At 36.1% G+C, this 15,798-nt stretch overlaps 1 protein-coding gene across 3 annotated transcripts in view; it reads left to right on the plus strand.

Moving 5' to 3' along the window:
• The window catches only part of CFAP20DC (CFAP20 domain containing), a 246,910-nt gene that overhangs the window by 10,290 nt on the left and 220,822 nt on the right, over positions 1-15,798 (plus strand). For all 3 annotated transcript variants that reach the window (XM_019652812.1, XM_019652814.1, XM_019652813.1), the window contains exons 3-4: positions 2,316-2,409; positions 10,264-10,336. In XM_019652812.1, the coding sequence (XP_019508357.1) occupies positions 2,316-2,409; positions 10,264-10,336 (167 nt within the window). The remainder of the gene's footprint in view (positions 1-2,315; positions 2,410-10,263; positions 10,337-15,798) is intronic.

Consider the following 15,798-nt stretch of genomic DNA (forward strand, 5'->3'; position numbering starts at 1 on the left):
CCCTCCAGCTCTCGCACCTGAAGGCACACAACTCAGTCTTTCCCCACACGTCCCTGGGCCTCCCAAGCTGCTGCCCCTCCACCAGAGACCAGGTGAGTGTCTATAAGCGATTGAGTCTGTGTGTGGACTCCACAAGACAATGTCAAGGTTTCCAGCTGCCTTTCATCCGACCAGGATGGGCAGACAGAGTCATTGCTGATTTTCACTGCTAGATGTGTGGGAATTCTTCTTCCTGGCACAGGACCCCTGGGCTGGGGAGCTCGGTGTAGGGCTGGGACCCCTCCCATCCCTCCTGGTGTTCAACCACTATCTGTGGGTTTAGGGTCAGCGCATTTCGCATCTCATCTCATTTCCACCAGTCTTGATGTGGCCTCTTCTTTATATCCTTGTTATAGGGGTTCTGTTCAGCTGGTCTTCAGATGATTTGTGAGGTTGACCTATTGGAAAAGTCATGATGCATTTTTGCAATGAAAAACATAGAAAAAATACGTCGTGACTTCTCTGACAACCCTATATAATTTATTTGTAAGTTTTATGTGATCCTGGGATACAGTAGGCATAATATTTACTTAATCCGCCATCTTGAACCTTCCCCCTCCTCCTGTTATGTTCTTAATCTCTAAAATAATTATTTCTTCATTATCTTCAGATCTTCAACTACCAACTCCTTACCCGCAGCCCCAACCCACACCCAGACAGGCTCTCTTCACTCACTCACTAGAAGACCTCATGCCAAACCAATGCCATCAGGTAGAAACTACCTCAACCTGCGGCCACCAGCTCTGAAAACCTATATCCATCTCTATCTTTTTCTGTTTCTCTTCCCTCCCATACAATCAATGCCTTTAGAAAAGGCATTTTTATGAAAGGCATTTTAGAAAAATGCCTTTCGATGGATCTTGTTCTATAGATAATTTTTTTAACCTACTAATTTAGTGCTTTCCGTTTGCAAAGCACAGCGTTAAGTACATTACATATGTTATATAATCTATATAATAGCCTTGTGATATAGGTTTTTTTATGCCTCTCTTATAGATGATAAAACAGAGGCATGAAGAGGGTAAGCGACTTACTCAAAATTGTACAGCTCTTGCTATGAATAAGAGATAAATGGTGCTGAGTGGGTAGATAGCAGGGAGATAGGACAGGCTTCCCATAGGAAATGACATTTGATTTCCAAGAGCTAATGAGGCACTGGGTGGGGCTGTTGGAGAGAAGAGGTTTCAGGCAAAGGGAAAAGCATGTGCAAAGTTCTGTGTCAGGAGAGAGCTTGGAATTTTTAAGAAAACTGCAAAAAGGCTATTAAGGCTAGGATTCAGAGAGAAGAGTGAGTCCAAAGCAGGAGATGAAATTTTGAAAACCGTGTAGGGACCTGGTTACACAGGGGCTTATGGACCATGTTGAAGATTTTGGTAAGCTGTTGGAAGGTTTTAACTTCTGTATAGATGGAATAAATAATACACTTGGTATATGTATGTCCATTGCAAATACATAAGAGATGCTATTGTGATGGATATCATACAAATTCAAATATTACTTAATTCTCAGTAGCCATTAGTTACAATGCATTCCTTAACAATTACAAAAATGAGGAGTGGAAGGGTGTGTGAAATGTTTAATATGGAAAAGTGGTTTTTATGCTCAAAGATTGGGAATTTGCTCCAAGATAAAGAAATAAGCATTTACATTCCCACTTTGACTCATGGAAATTGGACTGACCTGTAAGAGGGTTTTCATATCCATGTTTGTTTTGTTTTGTTTCTGTTACTCTGACCTTAGTTTATTAGGTCACCTTAATTGTAACACTGTAATTTGTACTGAGTTTAAGTAAATGATATAGAACTTCAAGTTAGAGCACTAGTGAAAAAAAGACAATGAGTAATCCTGCATGAGCCATGGCCAGAAGCCAAGGAACTTCCAGTCTGGATACAGCATAGGTTCAAGACTTACTGTATTGTAAGAGGGAGTGATGTTCAGCTTGTGTTGCTAGACAGAAATATATAGATTAAAGGAGAGGAAGGGTAAATACACTGTGGAAACTCTAAATTGGGAACTTGGGAATCCCTAAACTTGGAGAACTTACCATTTGGAGGAAGAGTGTCTTGATGTAACAGAGGGTTTGCCAAGTGGCCTAGTGTGGCTCTATATTCCAGTTCCCAGCAAGTCTCAAGGTAAGAGTACCATCAAGGCCTGAAGCCTACTTTTAAGTCATTTGAATCTGGGACTTTTTTCCTATGCGTTTGAAGGTCCAATTTTCTAATAGAAGCCAAATAAAATATGCTTTAATTACCACTGTTTTCATTTTTGTTCTATAGGAGTTTGATAAAGAAGTTAAAAGTTTTGTGTTTGTCCTGGAAGGCAGCAGCCAAACAAACAAAATTCAGTTACCAAAGGAGAATAAGCAAATCCGTAAGTAAGATTTTTAATATTGAACTTAACATTTGATGCTTAAAATTATGCTTTTAAGTGCTCACTTTTGTAGCACGTACACTAAATTTGGAATCACACAACCATTAGCATGGCCTCTGCACAAGGATGACAGGCAAATTCGTGAAGCATTCCATTAAAAAAAATTATGCTTTGAATTCTCATACATAGGCATTGATTTGACATTTATTGGCAGCTGTTGACAGGAAGTGGTAGGATTTTTTTTTTTATTATTTAGAAAGTTAGCCTTATGCCAGGCTGCAAAAACAAAAAAAATTCTGTCTCACTGTTTACTAGAAATATAACAATATTTTTAAGATTTAAAAAAATATTTAGTAGCCATTAATTATAATAATAATGGTATTTGTTGACTGCTTACTATGTGCTTATGACTTTCTAAGCATTTCACATTTATTAACTCTTTTAATCCTCACAATAGCTCTTTTATAGGTGAGCACACTGAGGTTGGTTCTTCGTCAAGAAATCAGGTAGTTAAGGCTACGCTTTGAAATAAACTCAGGAGTTCCTAAATTATAGGAAATTAATTTGTGAAAAAAAATTATATAAAATAGGAGGCATTATTTAGTGACACATCAGCTTACATACCTTTAGTTAGAAATATCTAACTAAATAATAAATATAGATAGTAATATGTGTTTCAACAAAAGCCCAAAGAGTAGATGTCAATTCTTATTTACTTTGAAAATTAGGATCAACATTTTAAAGCAGAAGGAACCCTGAGAGATCACCTAAATTTAGATCAGAAGCCCATTTATTGGCAGAACTGGGGTTAAAATTCAAGGCTCTCACACCAAATTAGGCTTTAAATAAACTTAAAGTGATTTAAGACATATAATTCTTCAGAATAATTAATCAGATTTTCATCAACTTTGTCCTATAGTTTAACTGTAGTTTTTAGGTGATGTAGCAAATATAAGTAGCCGGTATTTTTTACATTCATCACGTACTTATTTCTTCATTCATTAAGAGCATTTATTGAATACCTACTGTGTACCAGTACTATGCAAATACCTGTTCTTGGTACCTGATTTTTCTCATTTTAAATAAAGTTTTCTAAACTTCCATAGACTTTGTGCTTTGTCTACCATTTCAAACTACTACATCATATTTTAGATTTCTGAGATGTAAACCAAGCCATAGAAATTATAGATGGAAGATGATTCATTTTAAAGTGGTTTGCCAGTGTTTCTTTCTAAAATAAAATAAACAGAACCTCAAAGAGAAGGAATAATCATTGTTAAAATATTTTATTAATTTACTACAATTTAAAAATCATGAATCCGCATAGTTCCCGTTTTTTTAATAGCAGAGTTTTTTTCATTTTCTCAAAAATGTATACATATAAATGAGATGAACTAAGGTGAGCCAGGGAAATGTGTCTGAAGCTGTAGGTTATTCTTCTTATAGGAGACATGATCCATCTTTCTTAATGATATTATATTGACTTTGTGAAATAGATACATTTGATTTGCAGGAACACGACTTTATTCTAAACCTGTGTTCTTTTGTTTTTTTCTTATTGTTGGCCTGTACTTCCATGTAATGCCCTCAGCATCTCTGTACAGATCATGTTATTGACAAAATCAAATTACTTATAGTAACCTTTCTCAGTTGACTCTGAAAAATATTTCCCCTTTATTAAAGTCTCAATGACTAAAGACAAACTCTCCTACTTCTACCTAACATTTTCTATAAATAAAAAATGTAATGTGTTATAATTGCTTTTTATAATAAATGCAAAGATGATAGTTTTAATTGGAAGAAACAGAAGAATCTTTTAATGTGTTTCTTGTACAATGCCTTGTAATTAAAAATTAATCTGGCTCTGCTGTAGCATGTGCAGCACTGTCACAAGTTAAACAGTTTCTATGGCCTGTCCTATAATAATGTAATTTTTGATAACAAAACTTTATAGTTATTTTTTTCTCGTATGAAACAACCTTCTTTGTGAAGTTGTTATGGTTAAATTCAAATTAAATGGCATGCCTTGAATAGAGAATTGGCTTTCAATTAACATTTCTAAATTCAGTTCAGTTATCATTATGTATTTCTATTTTTAAGAGTAAACATCCACTTTATGCAAACTTGACTTTAGGTACCTCATATGTGTTTCCTACCGTATTAGGTACTTATGAAGAAAGCTTAATAATGAAATGTGTTTATCTTTTCATTTTAAATGGTAATATTTCTGAATTACATTTGAGCATCTCTGAATATGTCAAAGTTTTGTTTTTTTGTTTTTTTTACTCAGCTTCTTATCAAATAAAGGAAAGTGATGTTGATTATCAGATTGTGTACTTCTCCAGTGCAGGAATCTTGCATCATCTATTTTGCACCCCTAACTTAGTGTATTGTATGTAGTTGGTGTTTAAATTTGCCACATTAAGAAATATAACAATGTAGGTTAAAATTTGTCATTTTGACCAGTTGACCTTGATAATGAGACTTGAGTAAATCATTAGTCAGATAAATAAATCAATCCATGCTGCTCTTCACCCTGCATAGAGTTGTCCATATGAGAAGCAGCTCTGTCGCACATAAACATCTATTATTTGTGTTCAAGGGTCATCTTTGATACTTCTTTTTTCTGTCTGTCTGTGGCATCTGAATCTACTGGTATGTCTCTCCAGATCAGCATCCCGGAATCTTTATATTGATCTAAGTTGCAACTGCTCTAGCGGATGAGGTCATCTCTATGAGGTTCCCCACCAGGACTCCTCCTGCCCCCACTTCAGTATTCTTTTTAAAATAAATCTCATTATGACGTCCTCTTTTTAAAACCCTTCAATGGCTTTGCCCTTACCACTCTACAGTTAGTGCCCCTGTCAAAGTCACTAGTGATCTCTGCATTCCTGAATCCGATGGCTGGTCCTCAGCCCTCATCTTACTTAACATCCCAGCAGCGTTTGACAAGGTTGACTCCCCCCTCCTTGTTATATTTTCTTCATTCATTTTCCAGGGTACTCACACTCCTACTTCACTGGTCTTTCTTCTTAGTATCTTTTCATGGTTCTTCCCCAACCCAACCTAGTTCTCGACCTTCTATCTACATTTACTCCCTTGGTTATCATCTCTGGTCTCATGGTTTTGCATACCGTCTCTGTCTTACTCCAGCTTACATTTCCAGCTTAGACTTCTCTCGCAATTTCCAGATTTGTATTTTCAGTTGCTTACTTGACATTTCTACTTGGACAGCTTTACCCTAGAAACTCCTCCTCCTTTTCCTGCAGACAGCCCCATCTCAGTTGTTAGCAGCTTGTGTTCTCTACTTTTCACACCAAAAATTCTTAAATCAGCCTGATTTTTCTTCTCTTTATTCAGTCCATCAGGAAGATCTTGTTGCTTCTATGTTTAAATTAGATTCAGAGTCTGACTACTACTACTTGCCACCTCCCATGCTACCACCCTGGTCCAAGCCACCGTCATCTCATGCTTGGAATATTGCAGTCGTCTTCCAATTGGCCTCCCGTTTCTGACTTGCTTCCCATTGTCAATTTAGAGGCTAGAGTGATACTTTTAAATGAGAGGCACTGCTCTGCTGAAAATTTCCATCTCTTTCAGAGTAAAAACCAAACATCTCTAGGACCCTGCAATATCTGGTGCCCTCTTAACTCTAAGACTTTGTCCCCTGTTACTCTTTCCTTGTTCACTCTGCTGCAATCATACAGGTCTCTTTCTCTTTTCAAAGAGAGCCTGATACCCTATGACCTTAGCATCCGTGCACAAGCTGTACTCTCTGCCTAGAGCTTTCTTTTCCAAAATAGCTGCGTGACTCACACTCTCCCTTTCTTCAGGCCATTACTAAAATGCCATCTCCTCTATGAGGGCCCACCCTGACCTGTGCTTTAGGTCCTTTCCACAGTTTTGATCCCTTTTACCATGCTCTACTTTCCCCAACAGTACTTACCACTATTTACCATGCTATTTATTTATTATGGTGTCTTGTTTTGTTTTGTTTTCCTCACCACCCACAGAAAGTAATTCCCACCAGCACAGACATTTAATCTATTTTGTTCACCTGTAACAGTGCCTGACACATAGTGGACATCCAGTAAATCAATATTGAATAAATTAATGAATATATATATATATATATATGAGTGGCTTCCATTGATTTTAGGCTTACTCATATCCTTCACATGGCCTTCAAGGCCCCGAATGGTTGAGTTCCTAGCTATTTGCCAGACTGACTTTCTGCTGCTTTTCCCCTCTGTCTCTCCTACCTGCCCTTTAGGCCTTTAAATTCACCTGACCTACTATGGCCTTTTTCATCACATGATGGAACATTCCCTCTCCCTATAAAATTTGTTCCTCTCTCACCCCTATCTTCCTTGCTGAGTCAACCCCTGCATTATTCTTTCCAGCTGAATTCCAACACTGTTTCTTTAAGAAAACCTAACTCATCATCCTGTTCCCTCCAACAACCCGGGATTATATGCTTTGGTAGCACTCTGACCTCCTTCATGAAACTAGAATATAAATTACAAGAGGACAGAGACCATGTCTGTCTCATTCACTACAAACTTCAATACTGAGTCTTGCATCTAGTAGATGTTCGATGAATCTTTATTGAATGATAGATCTAATTTAATCCATGTAAATTATCCTATGAGTTGTAAATCTAAATTATTAACCTAGTTTTACACAGGAAAACTAAAAGGGCCCAGACAGGTTTTCTAATCTGCCCAAGGGATGTGGAATAACCCTTAACGAAGGCATAATCGTTTCCTGTCTTCTGTGTTTAAGTGGGAAAGGTGCACTTTAGTGTGCTATTTGTGTGGAGGCTGCAACAGGAACCAGGAAATAGCTTCCATCCTGATTTATCAGGTTACTTATAAAGGATGACTGTACTGTGGTCTTGTCCCAACTCTTTGGACAATGTGACACTTATAAAATGTATATGAGGTCTACAACTATCATTTGCTATAATGAAATAACTGTAGAATTACTGTTTAAACATTTAATAGTGTTTTACCACTCAAATATGTTTTAAATTATTCAAAAGAAAAAAGGACCTGACCCCTTAAAAATAGCAGTAGTTTGTCTCAGACAAAACAGATTATAAAACTGCAGCTGCATATTTCAGTAAAAGACTAAATTTATATGAATTTTATGTACTTGATAGGTATTTTTAAAATTAAAGTTTATTGGGGTGACAATTGTTAGTAAAGTTACATAGGTTTTAGGTATACAATTCTGTAATACATCATCTATTGGGCTGTCGGAAAAGTCATGAATGTATTTTTTCTATGTTTTTCGTTGCAAAAATGCGTCATGAATTTTCCGACAACCCAATATATACCACCTTGTGTGTTCACCACCCAGAGTCAGTTCTTCTTCCATCACCATATATTTGACCCCTTTTACCCTCATCTACCACCCCTCTTCCCCCTTACCCTCTGGTAACCACTAAACTATTGTCTGTGTCTATGAGTTTTTGTTTCTTCGTTTGTTTGTCTTGTTTCTTTGTTGGTTTCATTTTTATATACCACATATCAGTGAAATCATATGGTTCTCGACTTTTTCTGTCTGACTTATTTCGCTTAACATAATAATCTCAAGATCCATCCATGTTGTCGCAAATGGCACTATTTCATCTTTTTTTATAGCAGAATAGTATTCCATTGTATATATATACCACGCCTTCTTTATCCAGTTATCTATCAAAGGACACTTCAGTTGTTTCCATGTCTTGGCCACCATAAATAAAGTTGTAGTGAACATCGGAGCACATATATCTTTACAGATAAATGTTTTCAAATTTTTTGGGTAGATACCCAGGAGAGGGATTGCTGGGTCATATGGTAAGTCTATTCTTTTTTTTTTTACTAATAATATTTCCACATTCAGCATTACAGTGATTTTAAATATATATAGACATGAAGAGTCAGTTTAAATTTACTATGCCACTGGAAAAATATTACTCTAGAGTTTATTTAGCTCTTCTGACACACAGGATTAGTATGCCAAATGTTATTACAGCACTTTTTTCTTTATCAGATCATCACCATATGGTAATCTCATACTTCTTTTAATCTTAGAAGTGAAGCCTTTTGGAAGCTAGGGCTTCTATATTGAGAAAGTTGAATTATAAAGGTTTCTTTTTTTGAGGGCAGGTGTCTTTCATGTCTAAAAATGTTCATATAAAAATGGCCCATATGTGGAGCCCTTTGTGTTTTAGGAGAACATTGCTGATTCAGTGAGATTTGTGACATAAATTGGGGCCTTTTGTAAAGACTGATTTCATTTATTCTGATACTCTCTCAGCTCTATTTACAGAGGCCATTGTGCAATGGAAAAATACTATAGGGCCCATCAATCGAAGATGCAAGAGAGAGATTAATGGTGGTTTATTTAGGTTGGCCTCATTTTGGTATCTTACTTTAGTTTTATAGTCTAGGACCCTGGTTACCTCACCAGCTTTTCCCATAAATATGGTAGAATCTGATTCCTAGAGAATTTTCTAAGGTCAGAACCTGTTATTCTCTATTTTCATTGTATTGCTTACTCTACTGATGACTCTCTGGAACAGTTTATAATAATCTTAGTGTTTTAAACAAGTTATCTTTTTATGTTTGATTTAAAAATATTAAGCATATTGGATCCAATATGTTTTATTTTGTTTTGTTTTAAATATGTTTATTTTTTAGAAACTAAATTTCAGATAAAATATAAGAAACTGTTTAAGTTGTTCAGGAATGTTGTAAAATAGTTTACCAAAGAAATTATGAATCAGAAGGTCCTCATATAGACTATTCAAACATGTATTGTTACTTTACAGTACCTATATTTGTTATGCCTACTAAGTCCGAATGAATAGAAAATAAATGCATTTTAAACCAGTTGCCTTCATTTATCCACATGTTGGCCTGTACTATTAGATTTGTAGGAGGGGTTCACAGATAAATCAAGAAATCTCCATTTCCTACCCAAAGTCCCATATCAGGAAAAAAGTTCCTAAAAGGCATGTTTTCGGAGGAAGTAGCACTAAAGCACCCACTAAGAACATCACAATTGAGAGATCAAGCGAAAGGCCAAAACCTAAGAGGAAAGGAATTAAGTGAATGAGTCTGAAGAATAATATAAAATCAATTGATTTTTGAAGCAGTTGTAGACTTCACCTATCAAAAGTGCCATAGGGATTGGCTTTCCTGCAAATATTTTTAATCCAGATGAAGCTGGTGACGGAGAATAAAAGTTATCAGTTCTTAATATGTGAGCATTAACTTAGTTAAAAGTGTGTTAAATTAATGAAAGGTATTATAAATGAAAATATGTTCCTTCATCCATCTCCGTGTAGACACCGTATTTAAAACTATATAAACTAGATACGGCTCATCAAACCTTCGGTTATAGTTGTTATAATTAGAATTGTTTTTCTTGATCTTAGTCAAGTCGTTTAGTGTAGTTAAAACTGTTAGTGAATAACAAGAATTGCCACATGCTTTTATGGTGGCCTTGATGGGAATCTGTAGTTCAATTTTATATCTCTATTGAATGCAGTTTTATGTGTACTTTCTCTCACAACCTGATGAAAATAGTAAATAAAAAATTACTTTTTAAATTTTCATAAAAATTTCACAAGACCACAGATGGGACTTTAAAAGGCAACATTTGTTGTTAGAGTTTGATTTGCTTTTCATCAATTTTTGCTTTCATAATAAGGTTGTAACTCATGGGTAGTGCTACTGTAGTTCTATATGTTATTGAAATACTAAGAGCTTGAGCTTGTTGATGGTGTGTGATTGTGTTTGTTTATATGCACATATAAATGGTTTGGATATTTGAATGTATATTTTCCCCCTCTCATTCTAGTTGGACTGATCCAGAGGTTTCTTGTACTTCAAATTTACATACCCCTGGGACAAGACTTCTCCACTGAATTGCTGTAAGATATATAGAACTTCTTTCAATGTTTTATGTGTATTAGACATTTGATCAATTGGAGCAATATGAACAGTCATTAATTACAAGTGGCAGTTTTTGCATTAAAGAGCAGTGACTTATTAAGTCGACATGAAGTAATTAAATTAATTCAATCGTGTTTCTTAGATGTCACTGTAGTCTGGCATTTCCCTAGGGGGAGGAAGCAAATTTCATCTGTTTAAGAAAACATCAAAGGATTGTGAATTTGGCAATAAACAGTCTATAACTTAAAGAAATAAAAAATCCAAAAGTTTGAGATCTTGGTTCAAATAGGGGTGATATTATGTTTGTACTGTCTACTATTCAAAACTACATTTGGTTTAAAAATGATTGAAGTACCTCATTGTATGTTTATTTTAGAAATATTTGTCCTTTTTGTTTATACATAGGTGGCTTTGAATATATTTGTTTTAAATGGCCTTGCTGTGAACAGATTGTTTAGGAAAAATGAGAATATTACAATTTTTACTCAATTGCGCTATTTGTTGTCTGAGATGATTCTGAGAATGAAGACATTTGATTTGTATACTCATATAGAATTGAATCATTAAGATTTTAATTAATACATTTGTATACTTTCATTACAACATTACATTTAAGGTACGATATTTTCTCATTTTTCTTTGTAATTAATAGCTGTCCACGGTCTAAGCTTAGGCTGTTATTTTCCCTGCTGGAATACATGGTTTTCCCTGTTAAGGAAGGTAATGTTGTACTAGTTACACTGGTACAAACTAAGAAAGTGTTGCAGGAGGCTAGGGGATGCCTCCACCCTGGGAGGCCCAGAGAAGGGTCCTGGAGCAGTGAGTTCTTGACTTCTTGGTGGAGTGCAGGGAAGACTTCAGGCACCAGCCAAAAGAAAAGTAAAGCAAGGATCAGTTTATTCAAGAGAGGAGAAGGAAGAAGCAGATTACTCCACAGACACAGCTGGGTTTAACCTATTATCAGTGTTTCTTTACTTAGGCGCTGTACATTCAAATTTGTAGGAGGAATATTCAAGGTTTTGTGGGAAAGGGCGGAGATTTCCCAAAAGGGTTCTGTTGGGGACATTTTGTGTCCTTTCATGGTTTATCCATTTCTGACAGTGGTGGTTCAGGGTGTGTCTTTTAGCATGCTAATGCATTATAACAAGCATATAATGAGTCATAGGGTCACTGGCAGGTGGAAACCATGGCCATGTTGATTGTCCATCCCACCTTGGTGTCTGGCCTTGAGGCCTAGTGAGAAATTTCATAGGGGCAGAGTTTTCTTGTCCCATAGTCAGCCCTGCCTCCACAGCCTGCTTTTCATCTACCTCAGAAAGAAGAGCTTCCTTCATAAAACGGGAATAACTTAAATTTGAATTCATTTCTCTTTGTTTATGTGAAGTAGAATATTAACAATTTGTGCATATGTTGGTAAAATATGAATTTAGCTAATTATATACAATCTTGTTTGCTTGAGTGATAAAGGATCGATGAAACAATTTATACCTTTGTTTTGTTCAACTTTAAGCCCCCGTGTACTACCAAGATTTTCTATTATTGTCTGCCTTGGTCACCAAGATTATTTAAAATAGTTCTTACAGTAACAGGACCAAAATATTATTTGATGCTCTTGTGTATCTTTTTCTGGTTCTACAGAAAGAGCATTTTCAAGAACTCTAAAGATATTCTAAATGTACAGAGAGTACCACCATGTAAAGCTGTATTTTCAATGTAGGGGCAATGGTTTTCTACCAAATGGAAGAAGGCAAATTGTATTTTATTTTTAATCTTGTTAAGTTTCTTACAGAGAACTCCCATTCGGCCCTTCTTAGTCTCCTTATCTCTACCACTTAGGCTTTGAGATTCTTCAGTGTGGTCATGCTGGTGGGTGGTCTTTTGATCAAAGCTTGCAAGACACTTGGCTGAAGCTATTGCTGATGAACACTCTTCACTATTTTTTCTGTGCAAAATTAAGCTTTATTTGTGCCCCCAAACACTTGAACTTATCACCCTAGCCTACGCAATATACTGTTTTAACTAATTTAGTAATATTAATAATTAAAGCTTTAATTTCTGAGAAATTGATAGGTATCTTAGCTTTAACTTAGTCTAGCAAGAGAGCAGCTGTTATAAGCAAGCCTGACTACTCCTTGTTACCCTCTTATTAATGCTGTTGCCCTATTTAAGGATGGGAAAATATTTCCAGGGGTGATGGGATTACTGATTAGAATTTGAGTTCAGTTGACTATAATCATAAATTCTCTTGTTCTCATATCCACATGGACAAATATTTGGACTTTAAAAATGGCTTTAGTTTTATAGTTTTAGCAAGATAAATATAAAAGGTAAGATAAAAGGTCAAAATTATTAAATAGCATAGGGAAGACATTCTCTGTCCTGATGTGGTGAATTTATCGGATTATAAGAAACTATATTAACTCTGCATTTGAATTTGTTGCTAATAGATAATCAAAATATTTTCTGTTTTAGAAGTAATGACAGAGACCATGGTTTTATAAAGAAAAAAGTAGAATAATGAGTATAGATTGTCTAACCGCAGCTCTTTTTTTTCCCCTTAAATGAAAAGGCTTTCTTTTAGCACCCTTAGTGTTTCACTGTGTATCTAACAGCATGACTCCAGGCTATTTTAAATAACACATTTCTCTCACAAGCTTGAAAAGTCACACTTACAAAGATACCTGGCTTCTAAAATTTTCCATTGTCAGAGTGGAAGAGGCAGTTTGTTTTACTAAGACACATTCACACATCACAAGGTTTTCCTAAGTGGAGTCCTGCCAGCTGATTTGTAAATTTAATAGTAATTTCTTCAACATCTTCCTGTGTCTGTCATGTCCATTGGATAATTATACTGCTCAGGGGGACGTCATGCATATGTGGGTTAGTGGGATGCCTTACAGCCAGCAACATTTCTGACTGAGGAATCACTCATTCAGTCAGTCAACAACTTATTGAATTCCTCTTTGTCAGGCAGTGGGTTAGGCATGGAAGAGTCACTATACCTTGAATGCACCTTTCCCTACCCTCACTACTACCCTCCTAGTCTCAAACCACCATCACATTTCCCTTCATCTACTGTTTGAGCATCCTGGTGGATTTACCAGATTCTCTCTTGCCCTTTTCCAATCTAGAGTCCAATCATAGTGCAGCTAGAGTAATCTTTCTAAAAAATCAACTGTAATTCCCATTGTACCAAAGATAAACTCCCAAATCCTTGATATTCTGTGTGCTCTGGTCTCTCCCATCTCCCACCTTTCCTCGTATCACTTGCCCCGTGCTCACCATTTGTCAGCCACATTGGCCTTCCCTTCCTCACACACCAGGTAAGGTCTCTTCTTCAAGCCCTAAGCACACGTGGTTTATACCCCCATTTCTTTGCCGTACTAACTCCTGCTCAGCCCTCTCATCACAGCTTGTGTCGCCCCTTCAGAGAGGCCTTCTTTGGTTTCCCTCAGCTGAGCTTCATCTCTTATGCTCTTTCCTAACACCCTGCTCTTTTCCTTCATTACAACTATACCAGTTTATAATTACATATTTACTTGATCATCTGTATTTTGGGGTAGACTTTGAGTCCCATAAGGACAGGAACCCTGTCTGTCTACCCAGCATGGTATCCCAGCGCCTAACAATGCCTGGCACAAAAGCGCTGAAACCTGGAGGAGTGGGCAGGAGTAGACTCATGGACTGAAATGAGTAAACAGGACTCAGCCTTTTTCCTCATATAGTTTACTTTGAGGGTGAAAGGACAGGCAATTTAAATACATCTTGATAAATGATTTGATGACATCAGAGCAAGACCTATGGGAAACATGTCAAGTATTAGGTAGAAGTAATTGCATAGGCTTGGAACTGGACAGATGCAGTGTCAAACTCTGCTTTATCTCTGTGGGACTTTGGGCAAATTACTTACCTATGGGATGAGAGCAGTAATACCTACCCCACAGGTGTGCCATAAGAATTCAATTAGAAAAGTAACATAAAGTATAATGGCTAACATGTAGTAAACACTATATACAGAGGGTGCCAAAAAAAAATGTGTACATATTTTAAGAAAGGAAAAAAAAACTGTACTAAAATTGTAATACTCTCATCTACCAATAACAAAAGATGACTACAAGTCATGTGTATACATTTTTATACACCCCCAGTGTACTGGGCATTGCTCAAAGTCCTTTAATTGTTTTTGCTCAAAATAAACCTGTATGGTAATCATAATTATTGCCTCTCTTTTACCATTGAGGGACTGAAGTCCAGACAGGTTAAGGAATTTGACAGAGATTATAGAACTATTAACTCTTAGAGCCAGGATTCAAACCTGTGGTGCTTTGCACCACCATGCCACGCTGCCATACTTGTAAATACTGTTATTTTTCTGTCTATACATAGATACATATGTGGTAAAGATGTTTTATTTGAATCTTGGTCAAGATGAAAGTGCTAAGCCTTCTACATCTTTTTTGTGGGCTTCTCATGATATAGTGTTATCATCAGAGTTCTAGGAATGAAAGGTCTTTCATTCTGAGATGTTCCTGTTTTTGTATTTATCTTTTGAGAGAGAAATGTCTGCAAGTTAAAAGAAGAATTTTACCCCAATTATTTTTTGTTGTATATTGCATCTCTAATGTGACAATACCCATATTACACATTTTTTAAAAGAAAATGAGAGCTAAGAAATAACTTTACTTCTTAATTGATTATTTTGGTCCATACCTAGGCCTTTTTTTTTTTAACACCCAAAAATTATATTATTCAAAATCCTGTACCTGTGGGTAAGGAAGGTGCCTTCAGAGCTTCATAACCTGACCAGGAATTATCCAAACATGTTACCTTTTGCATGTAGAGCAAAAGCAGTATTTAATATGGCTAGCAATACAGTAACAGAATTCTCTCATATTTCTCTCTTTCGCTGTCAAGCCACACACACAAAAAAAAATCCACTCCCTTGCTTTTTACAAATAAACCCTACATTTTGACTTGCTTATTTCTTAGCATTAGTTTCAATTTTCATTTCCTAAGTATTTTAGTGTACCTGTGTCTTACTGTTTGACCTAAAGTTAAATGATTCGATAAACAACAGATTTCAAAGAATTCTTTGAATTTGTGGTCTCTTCCATACTGCATCATCATGGCAGTGGGAAGCCAGCAGCTCCCCTGTGTGGGTTGTTAGGTGTTTCAGAGCCTGGGGGCAGACATCTGGTGCATGAGAGGAACACCACGAACCAGAGCTCTTGGAAGACAACCAACTGCATCTTGAAATAGAAATTCATTGCACTATATTTGATGCTGCCAATCACACTAGATAACTTTGGACTATTACAGTTTTTGACAGGAATTGTATTCATTTTACTGAATATTGTTAATCTGCATTAATTCCTTTATCCTGATTTTGTCCTTATCTGGATGAATTCTAAGAGAGGTTTTGTAATGTTAATGCCTGTAG

The sequence above is a fragment of the Hipposideros armiger genome, unplaced genomic scaffold (assembly GCF_001890085.2).
Source record: "Hipposideros armiger isolate ML-2016 unplaced genomic scaffold, ASM189008v1 scaffold_187, whole genome shotgun sequence".
Classification (NCBI taxonomy): Eukaryota; Metazoa; Chordata; class Mammalia; order Chiroptera; family Hipposideridae; genus Hipposideros; species Hipposideros armiger.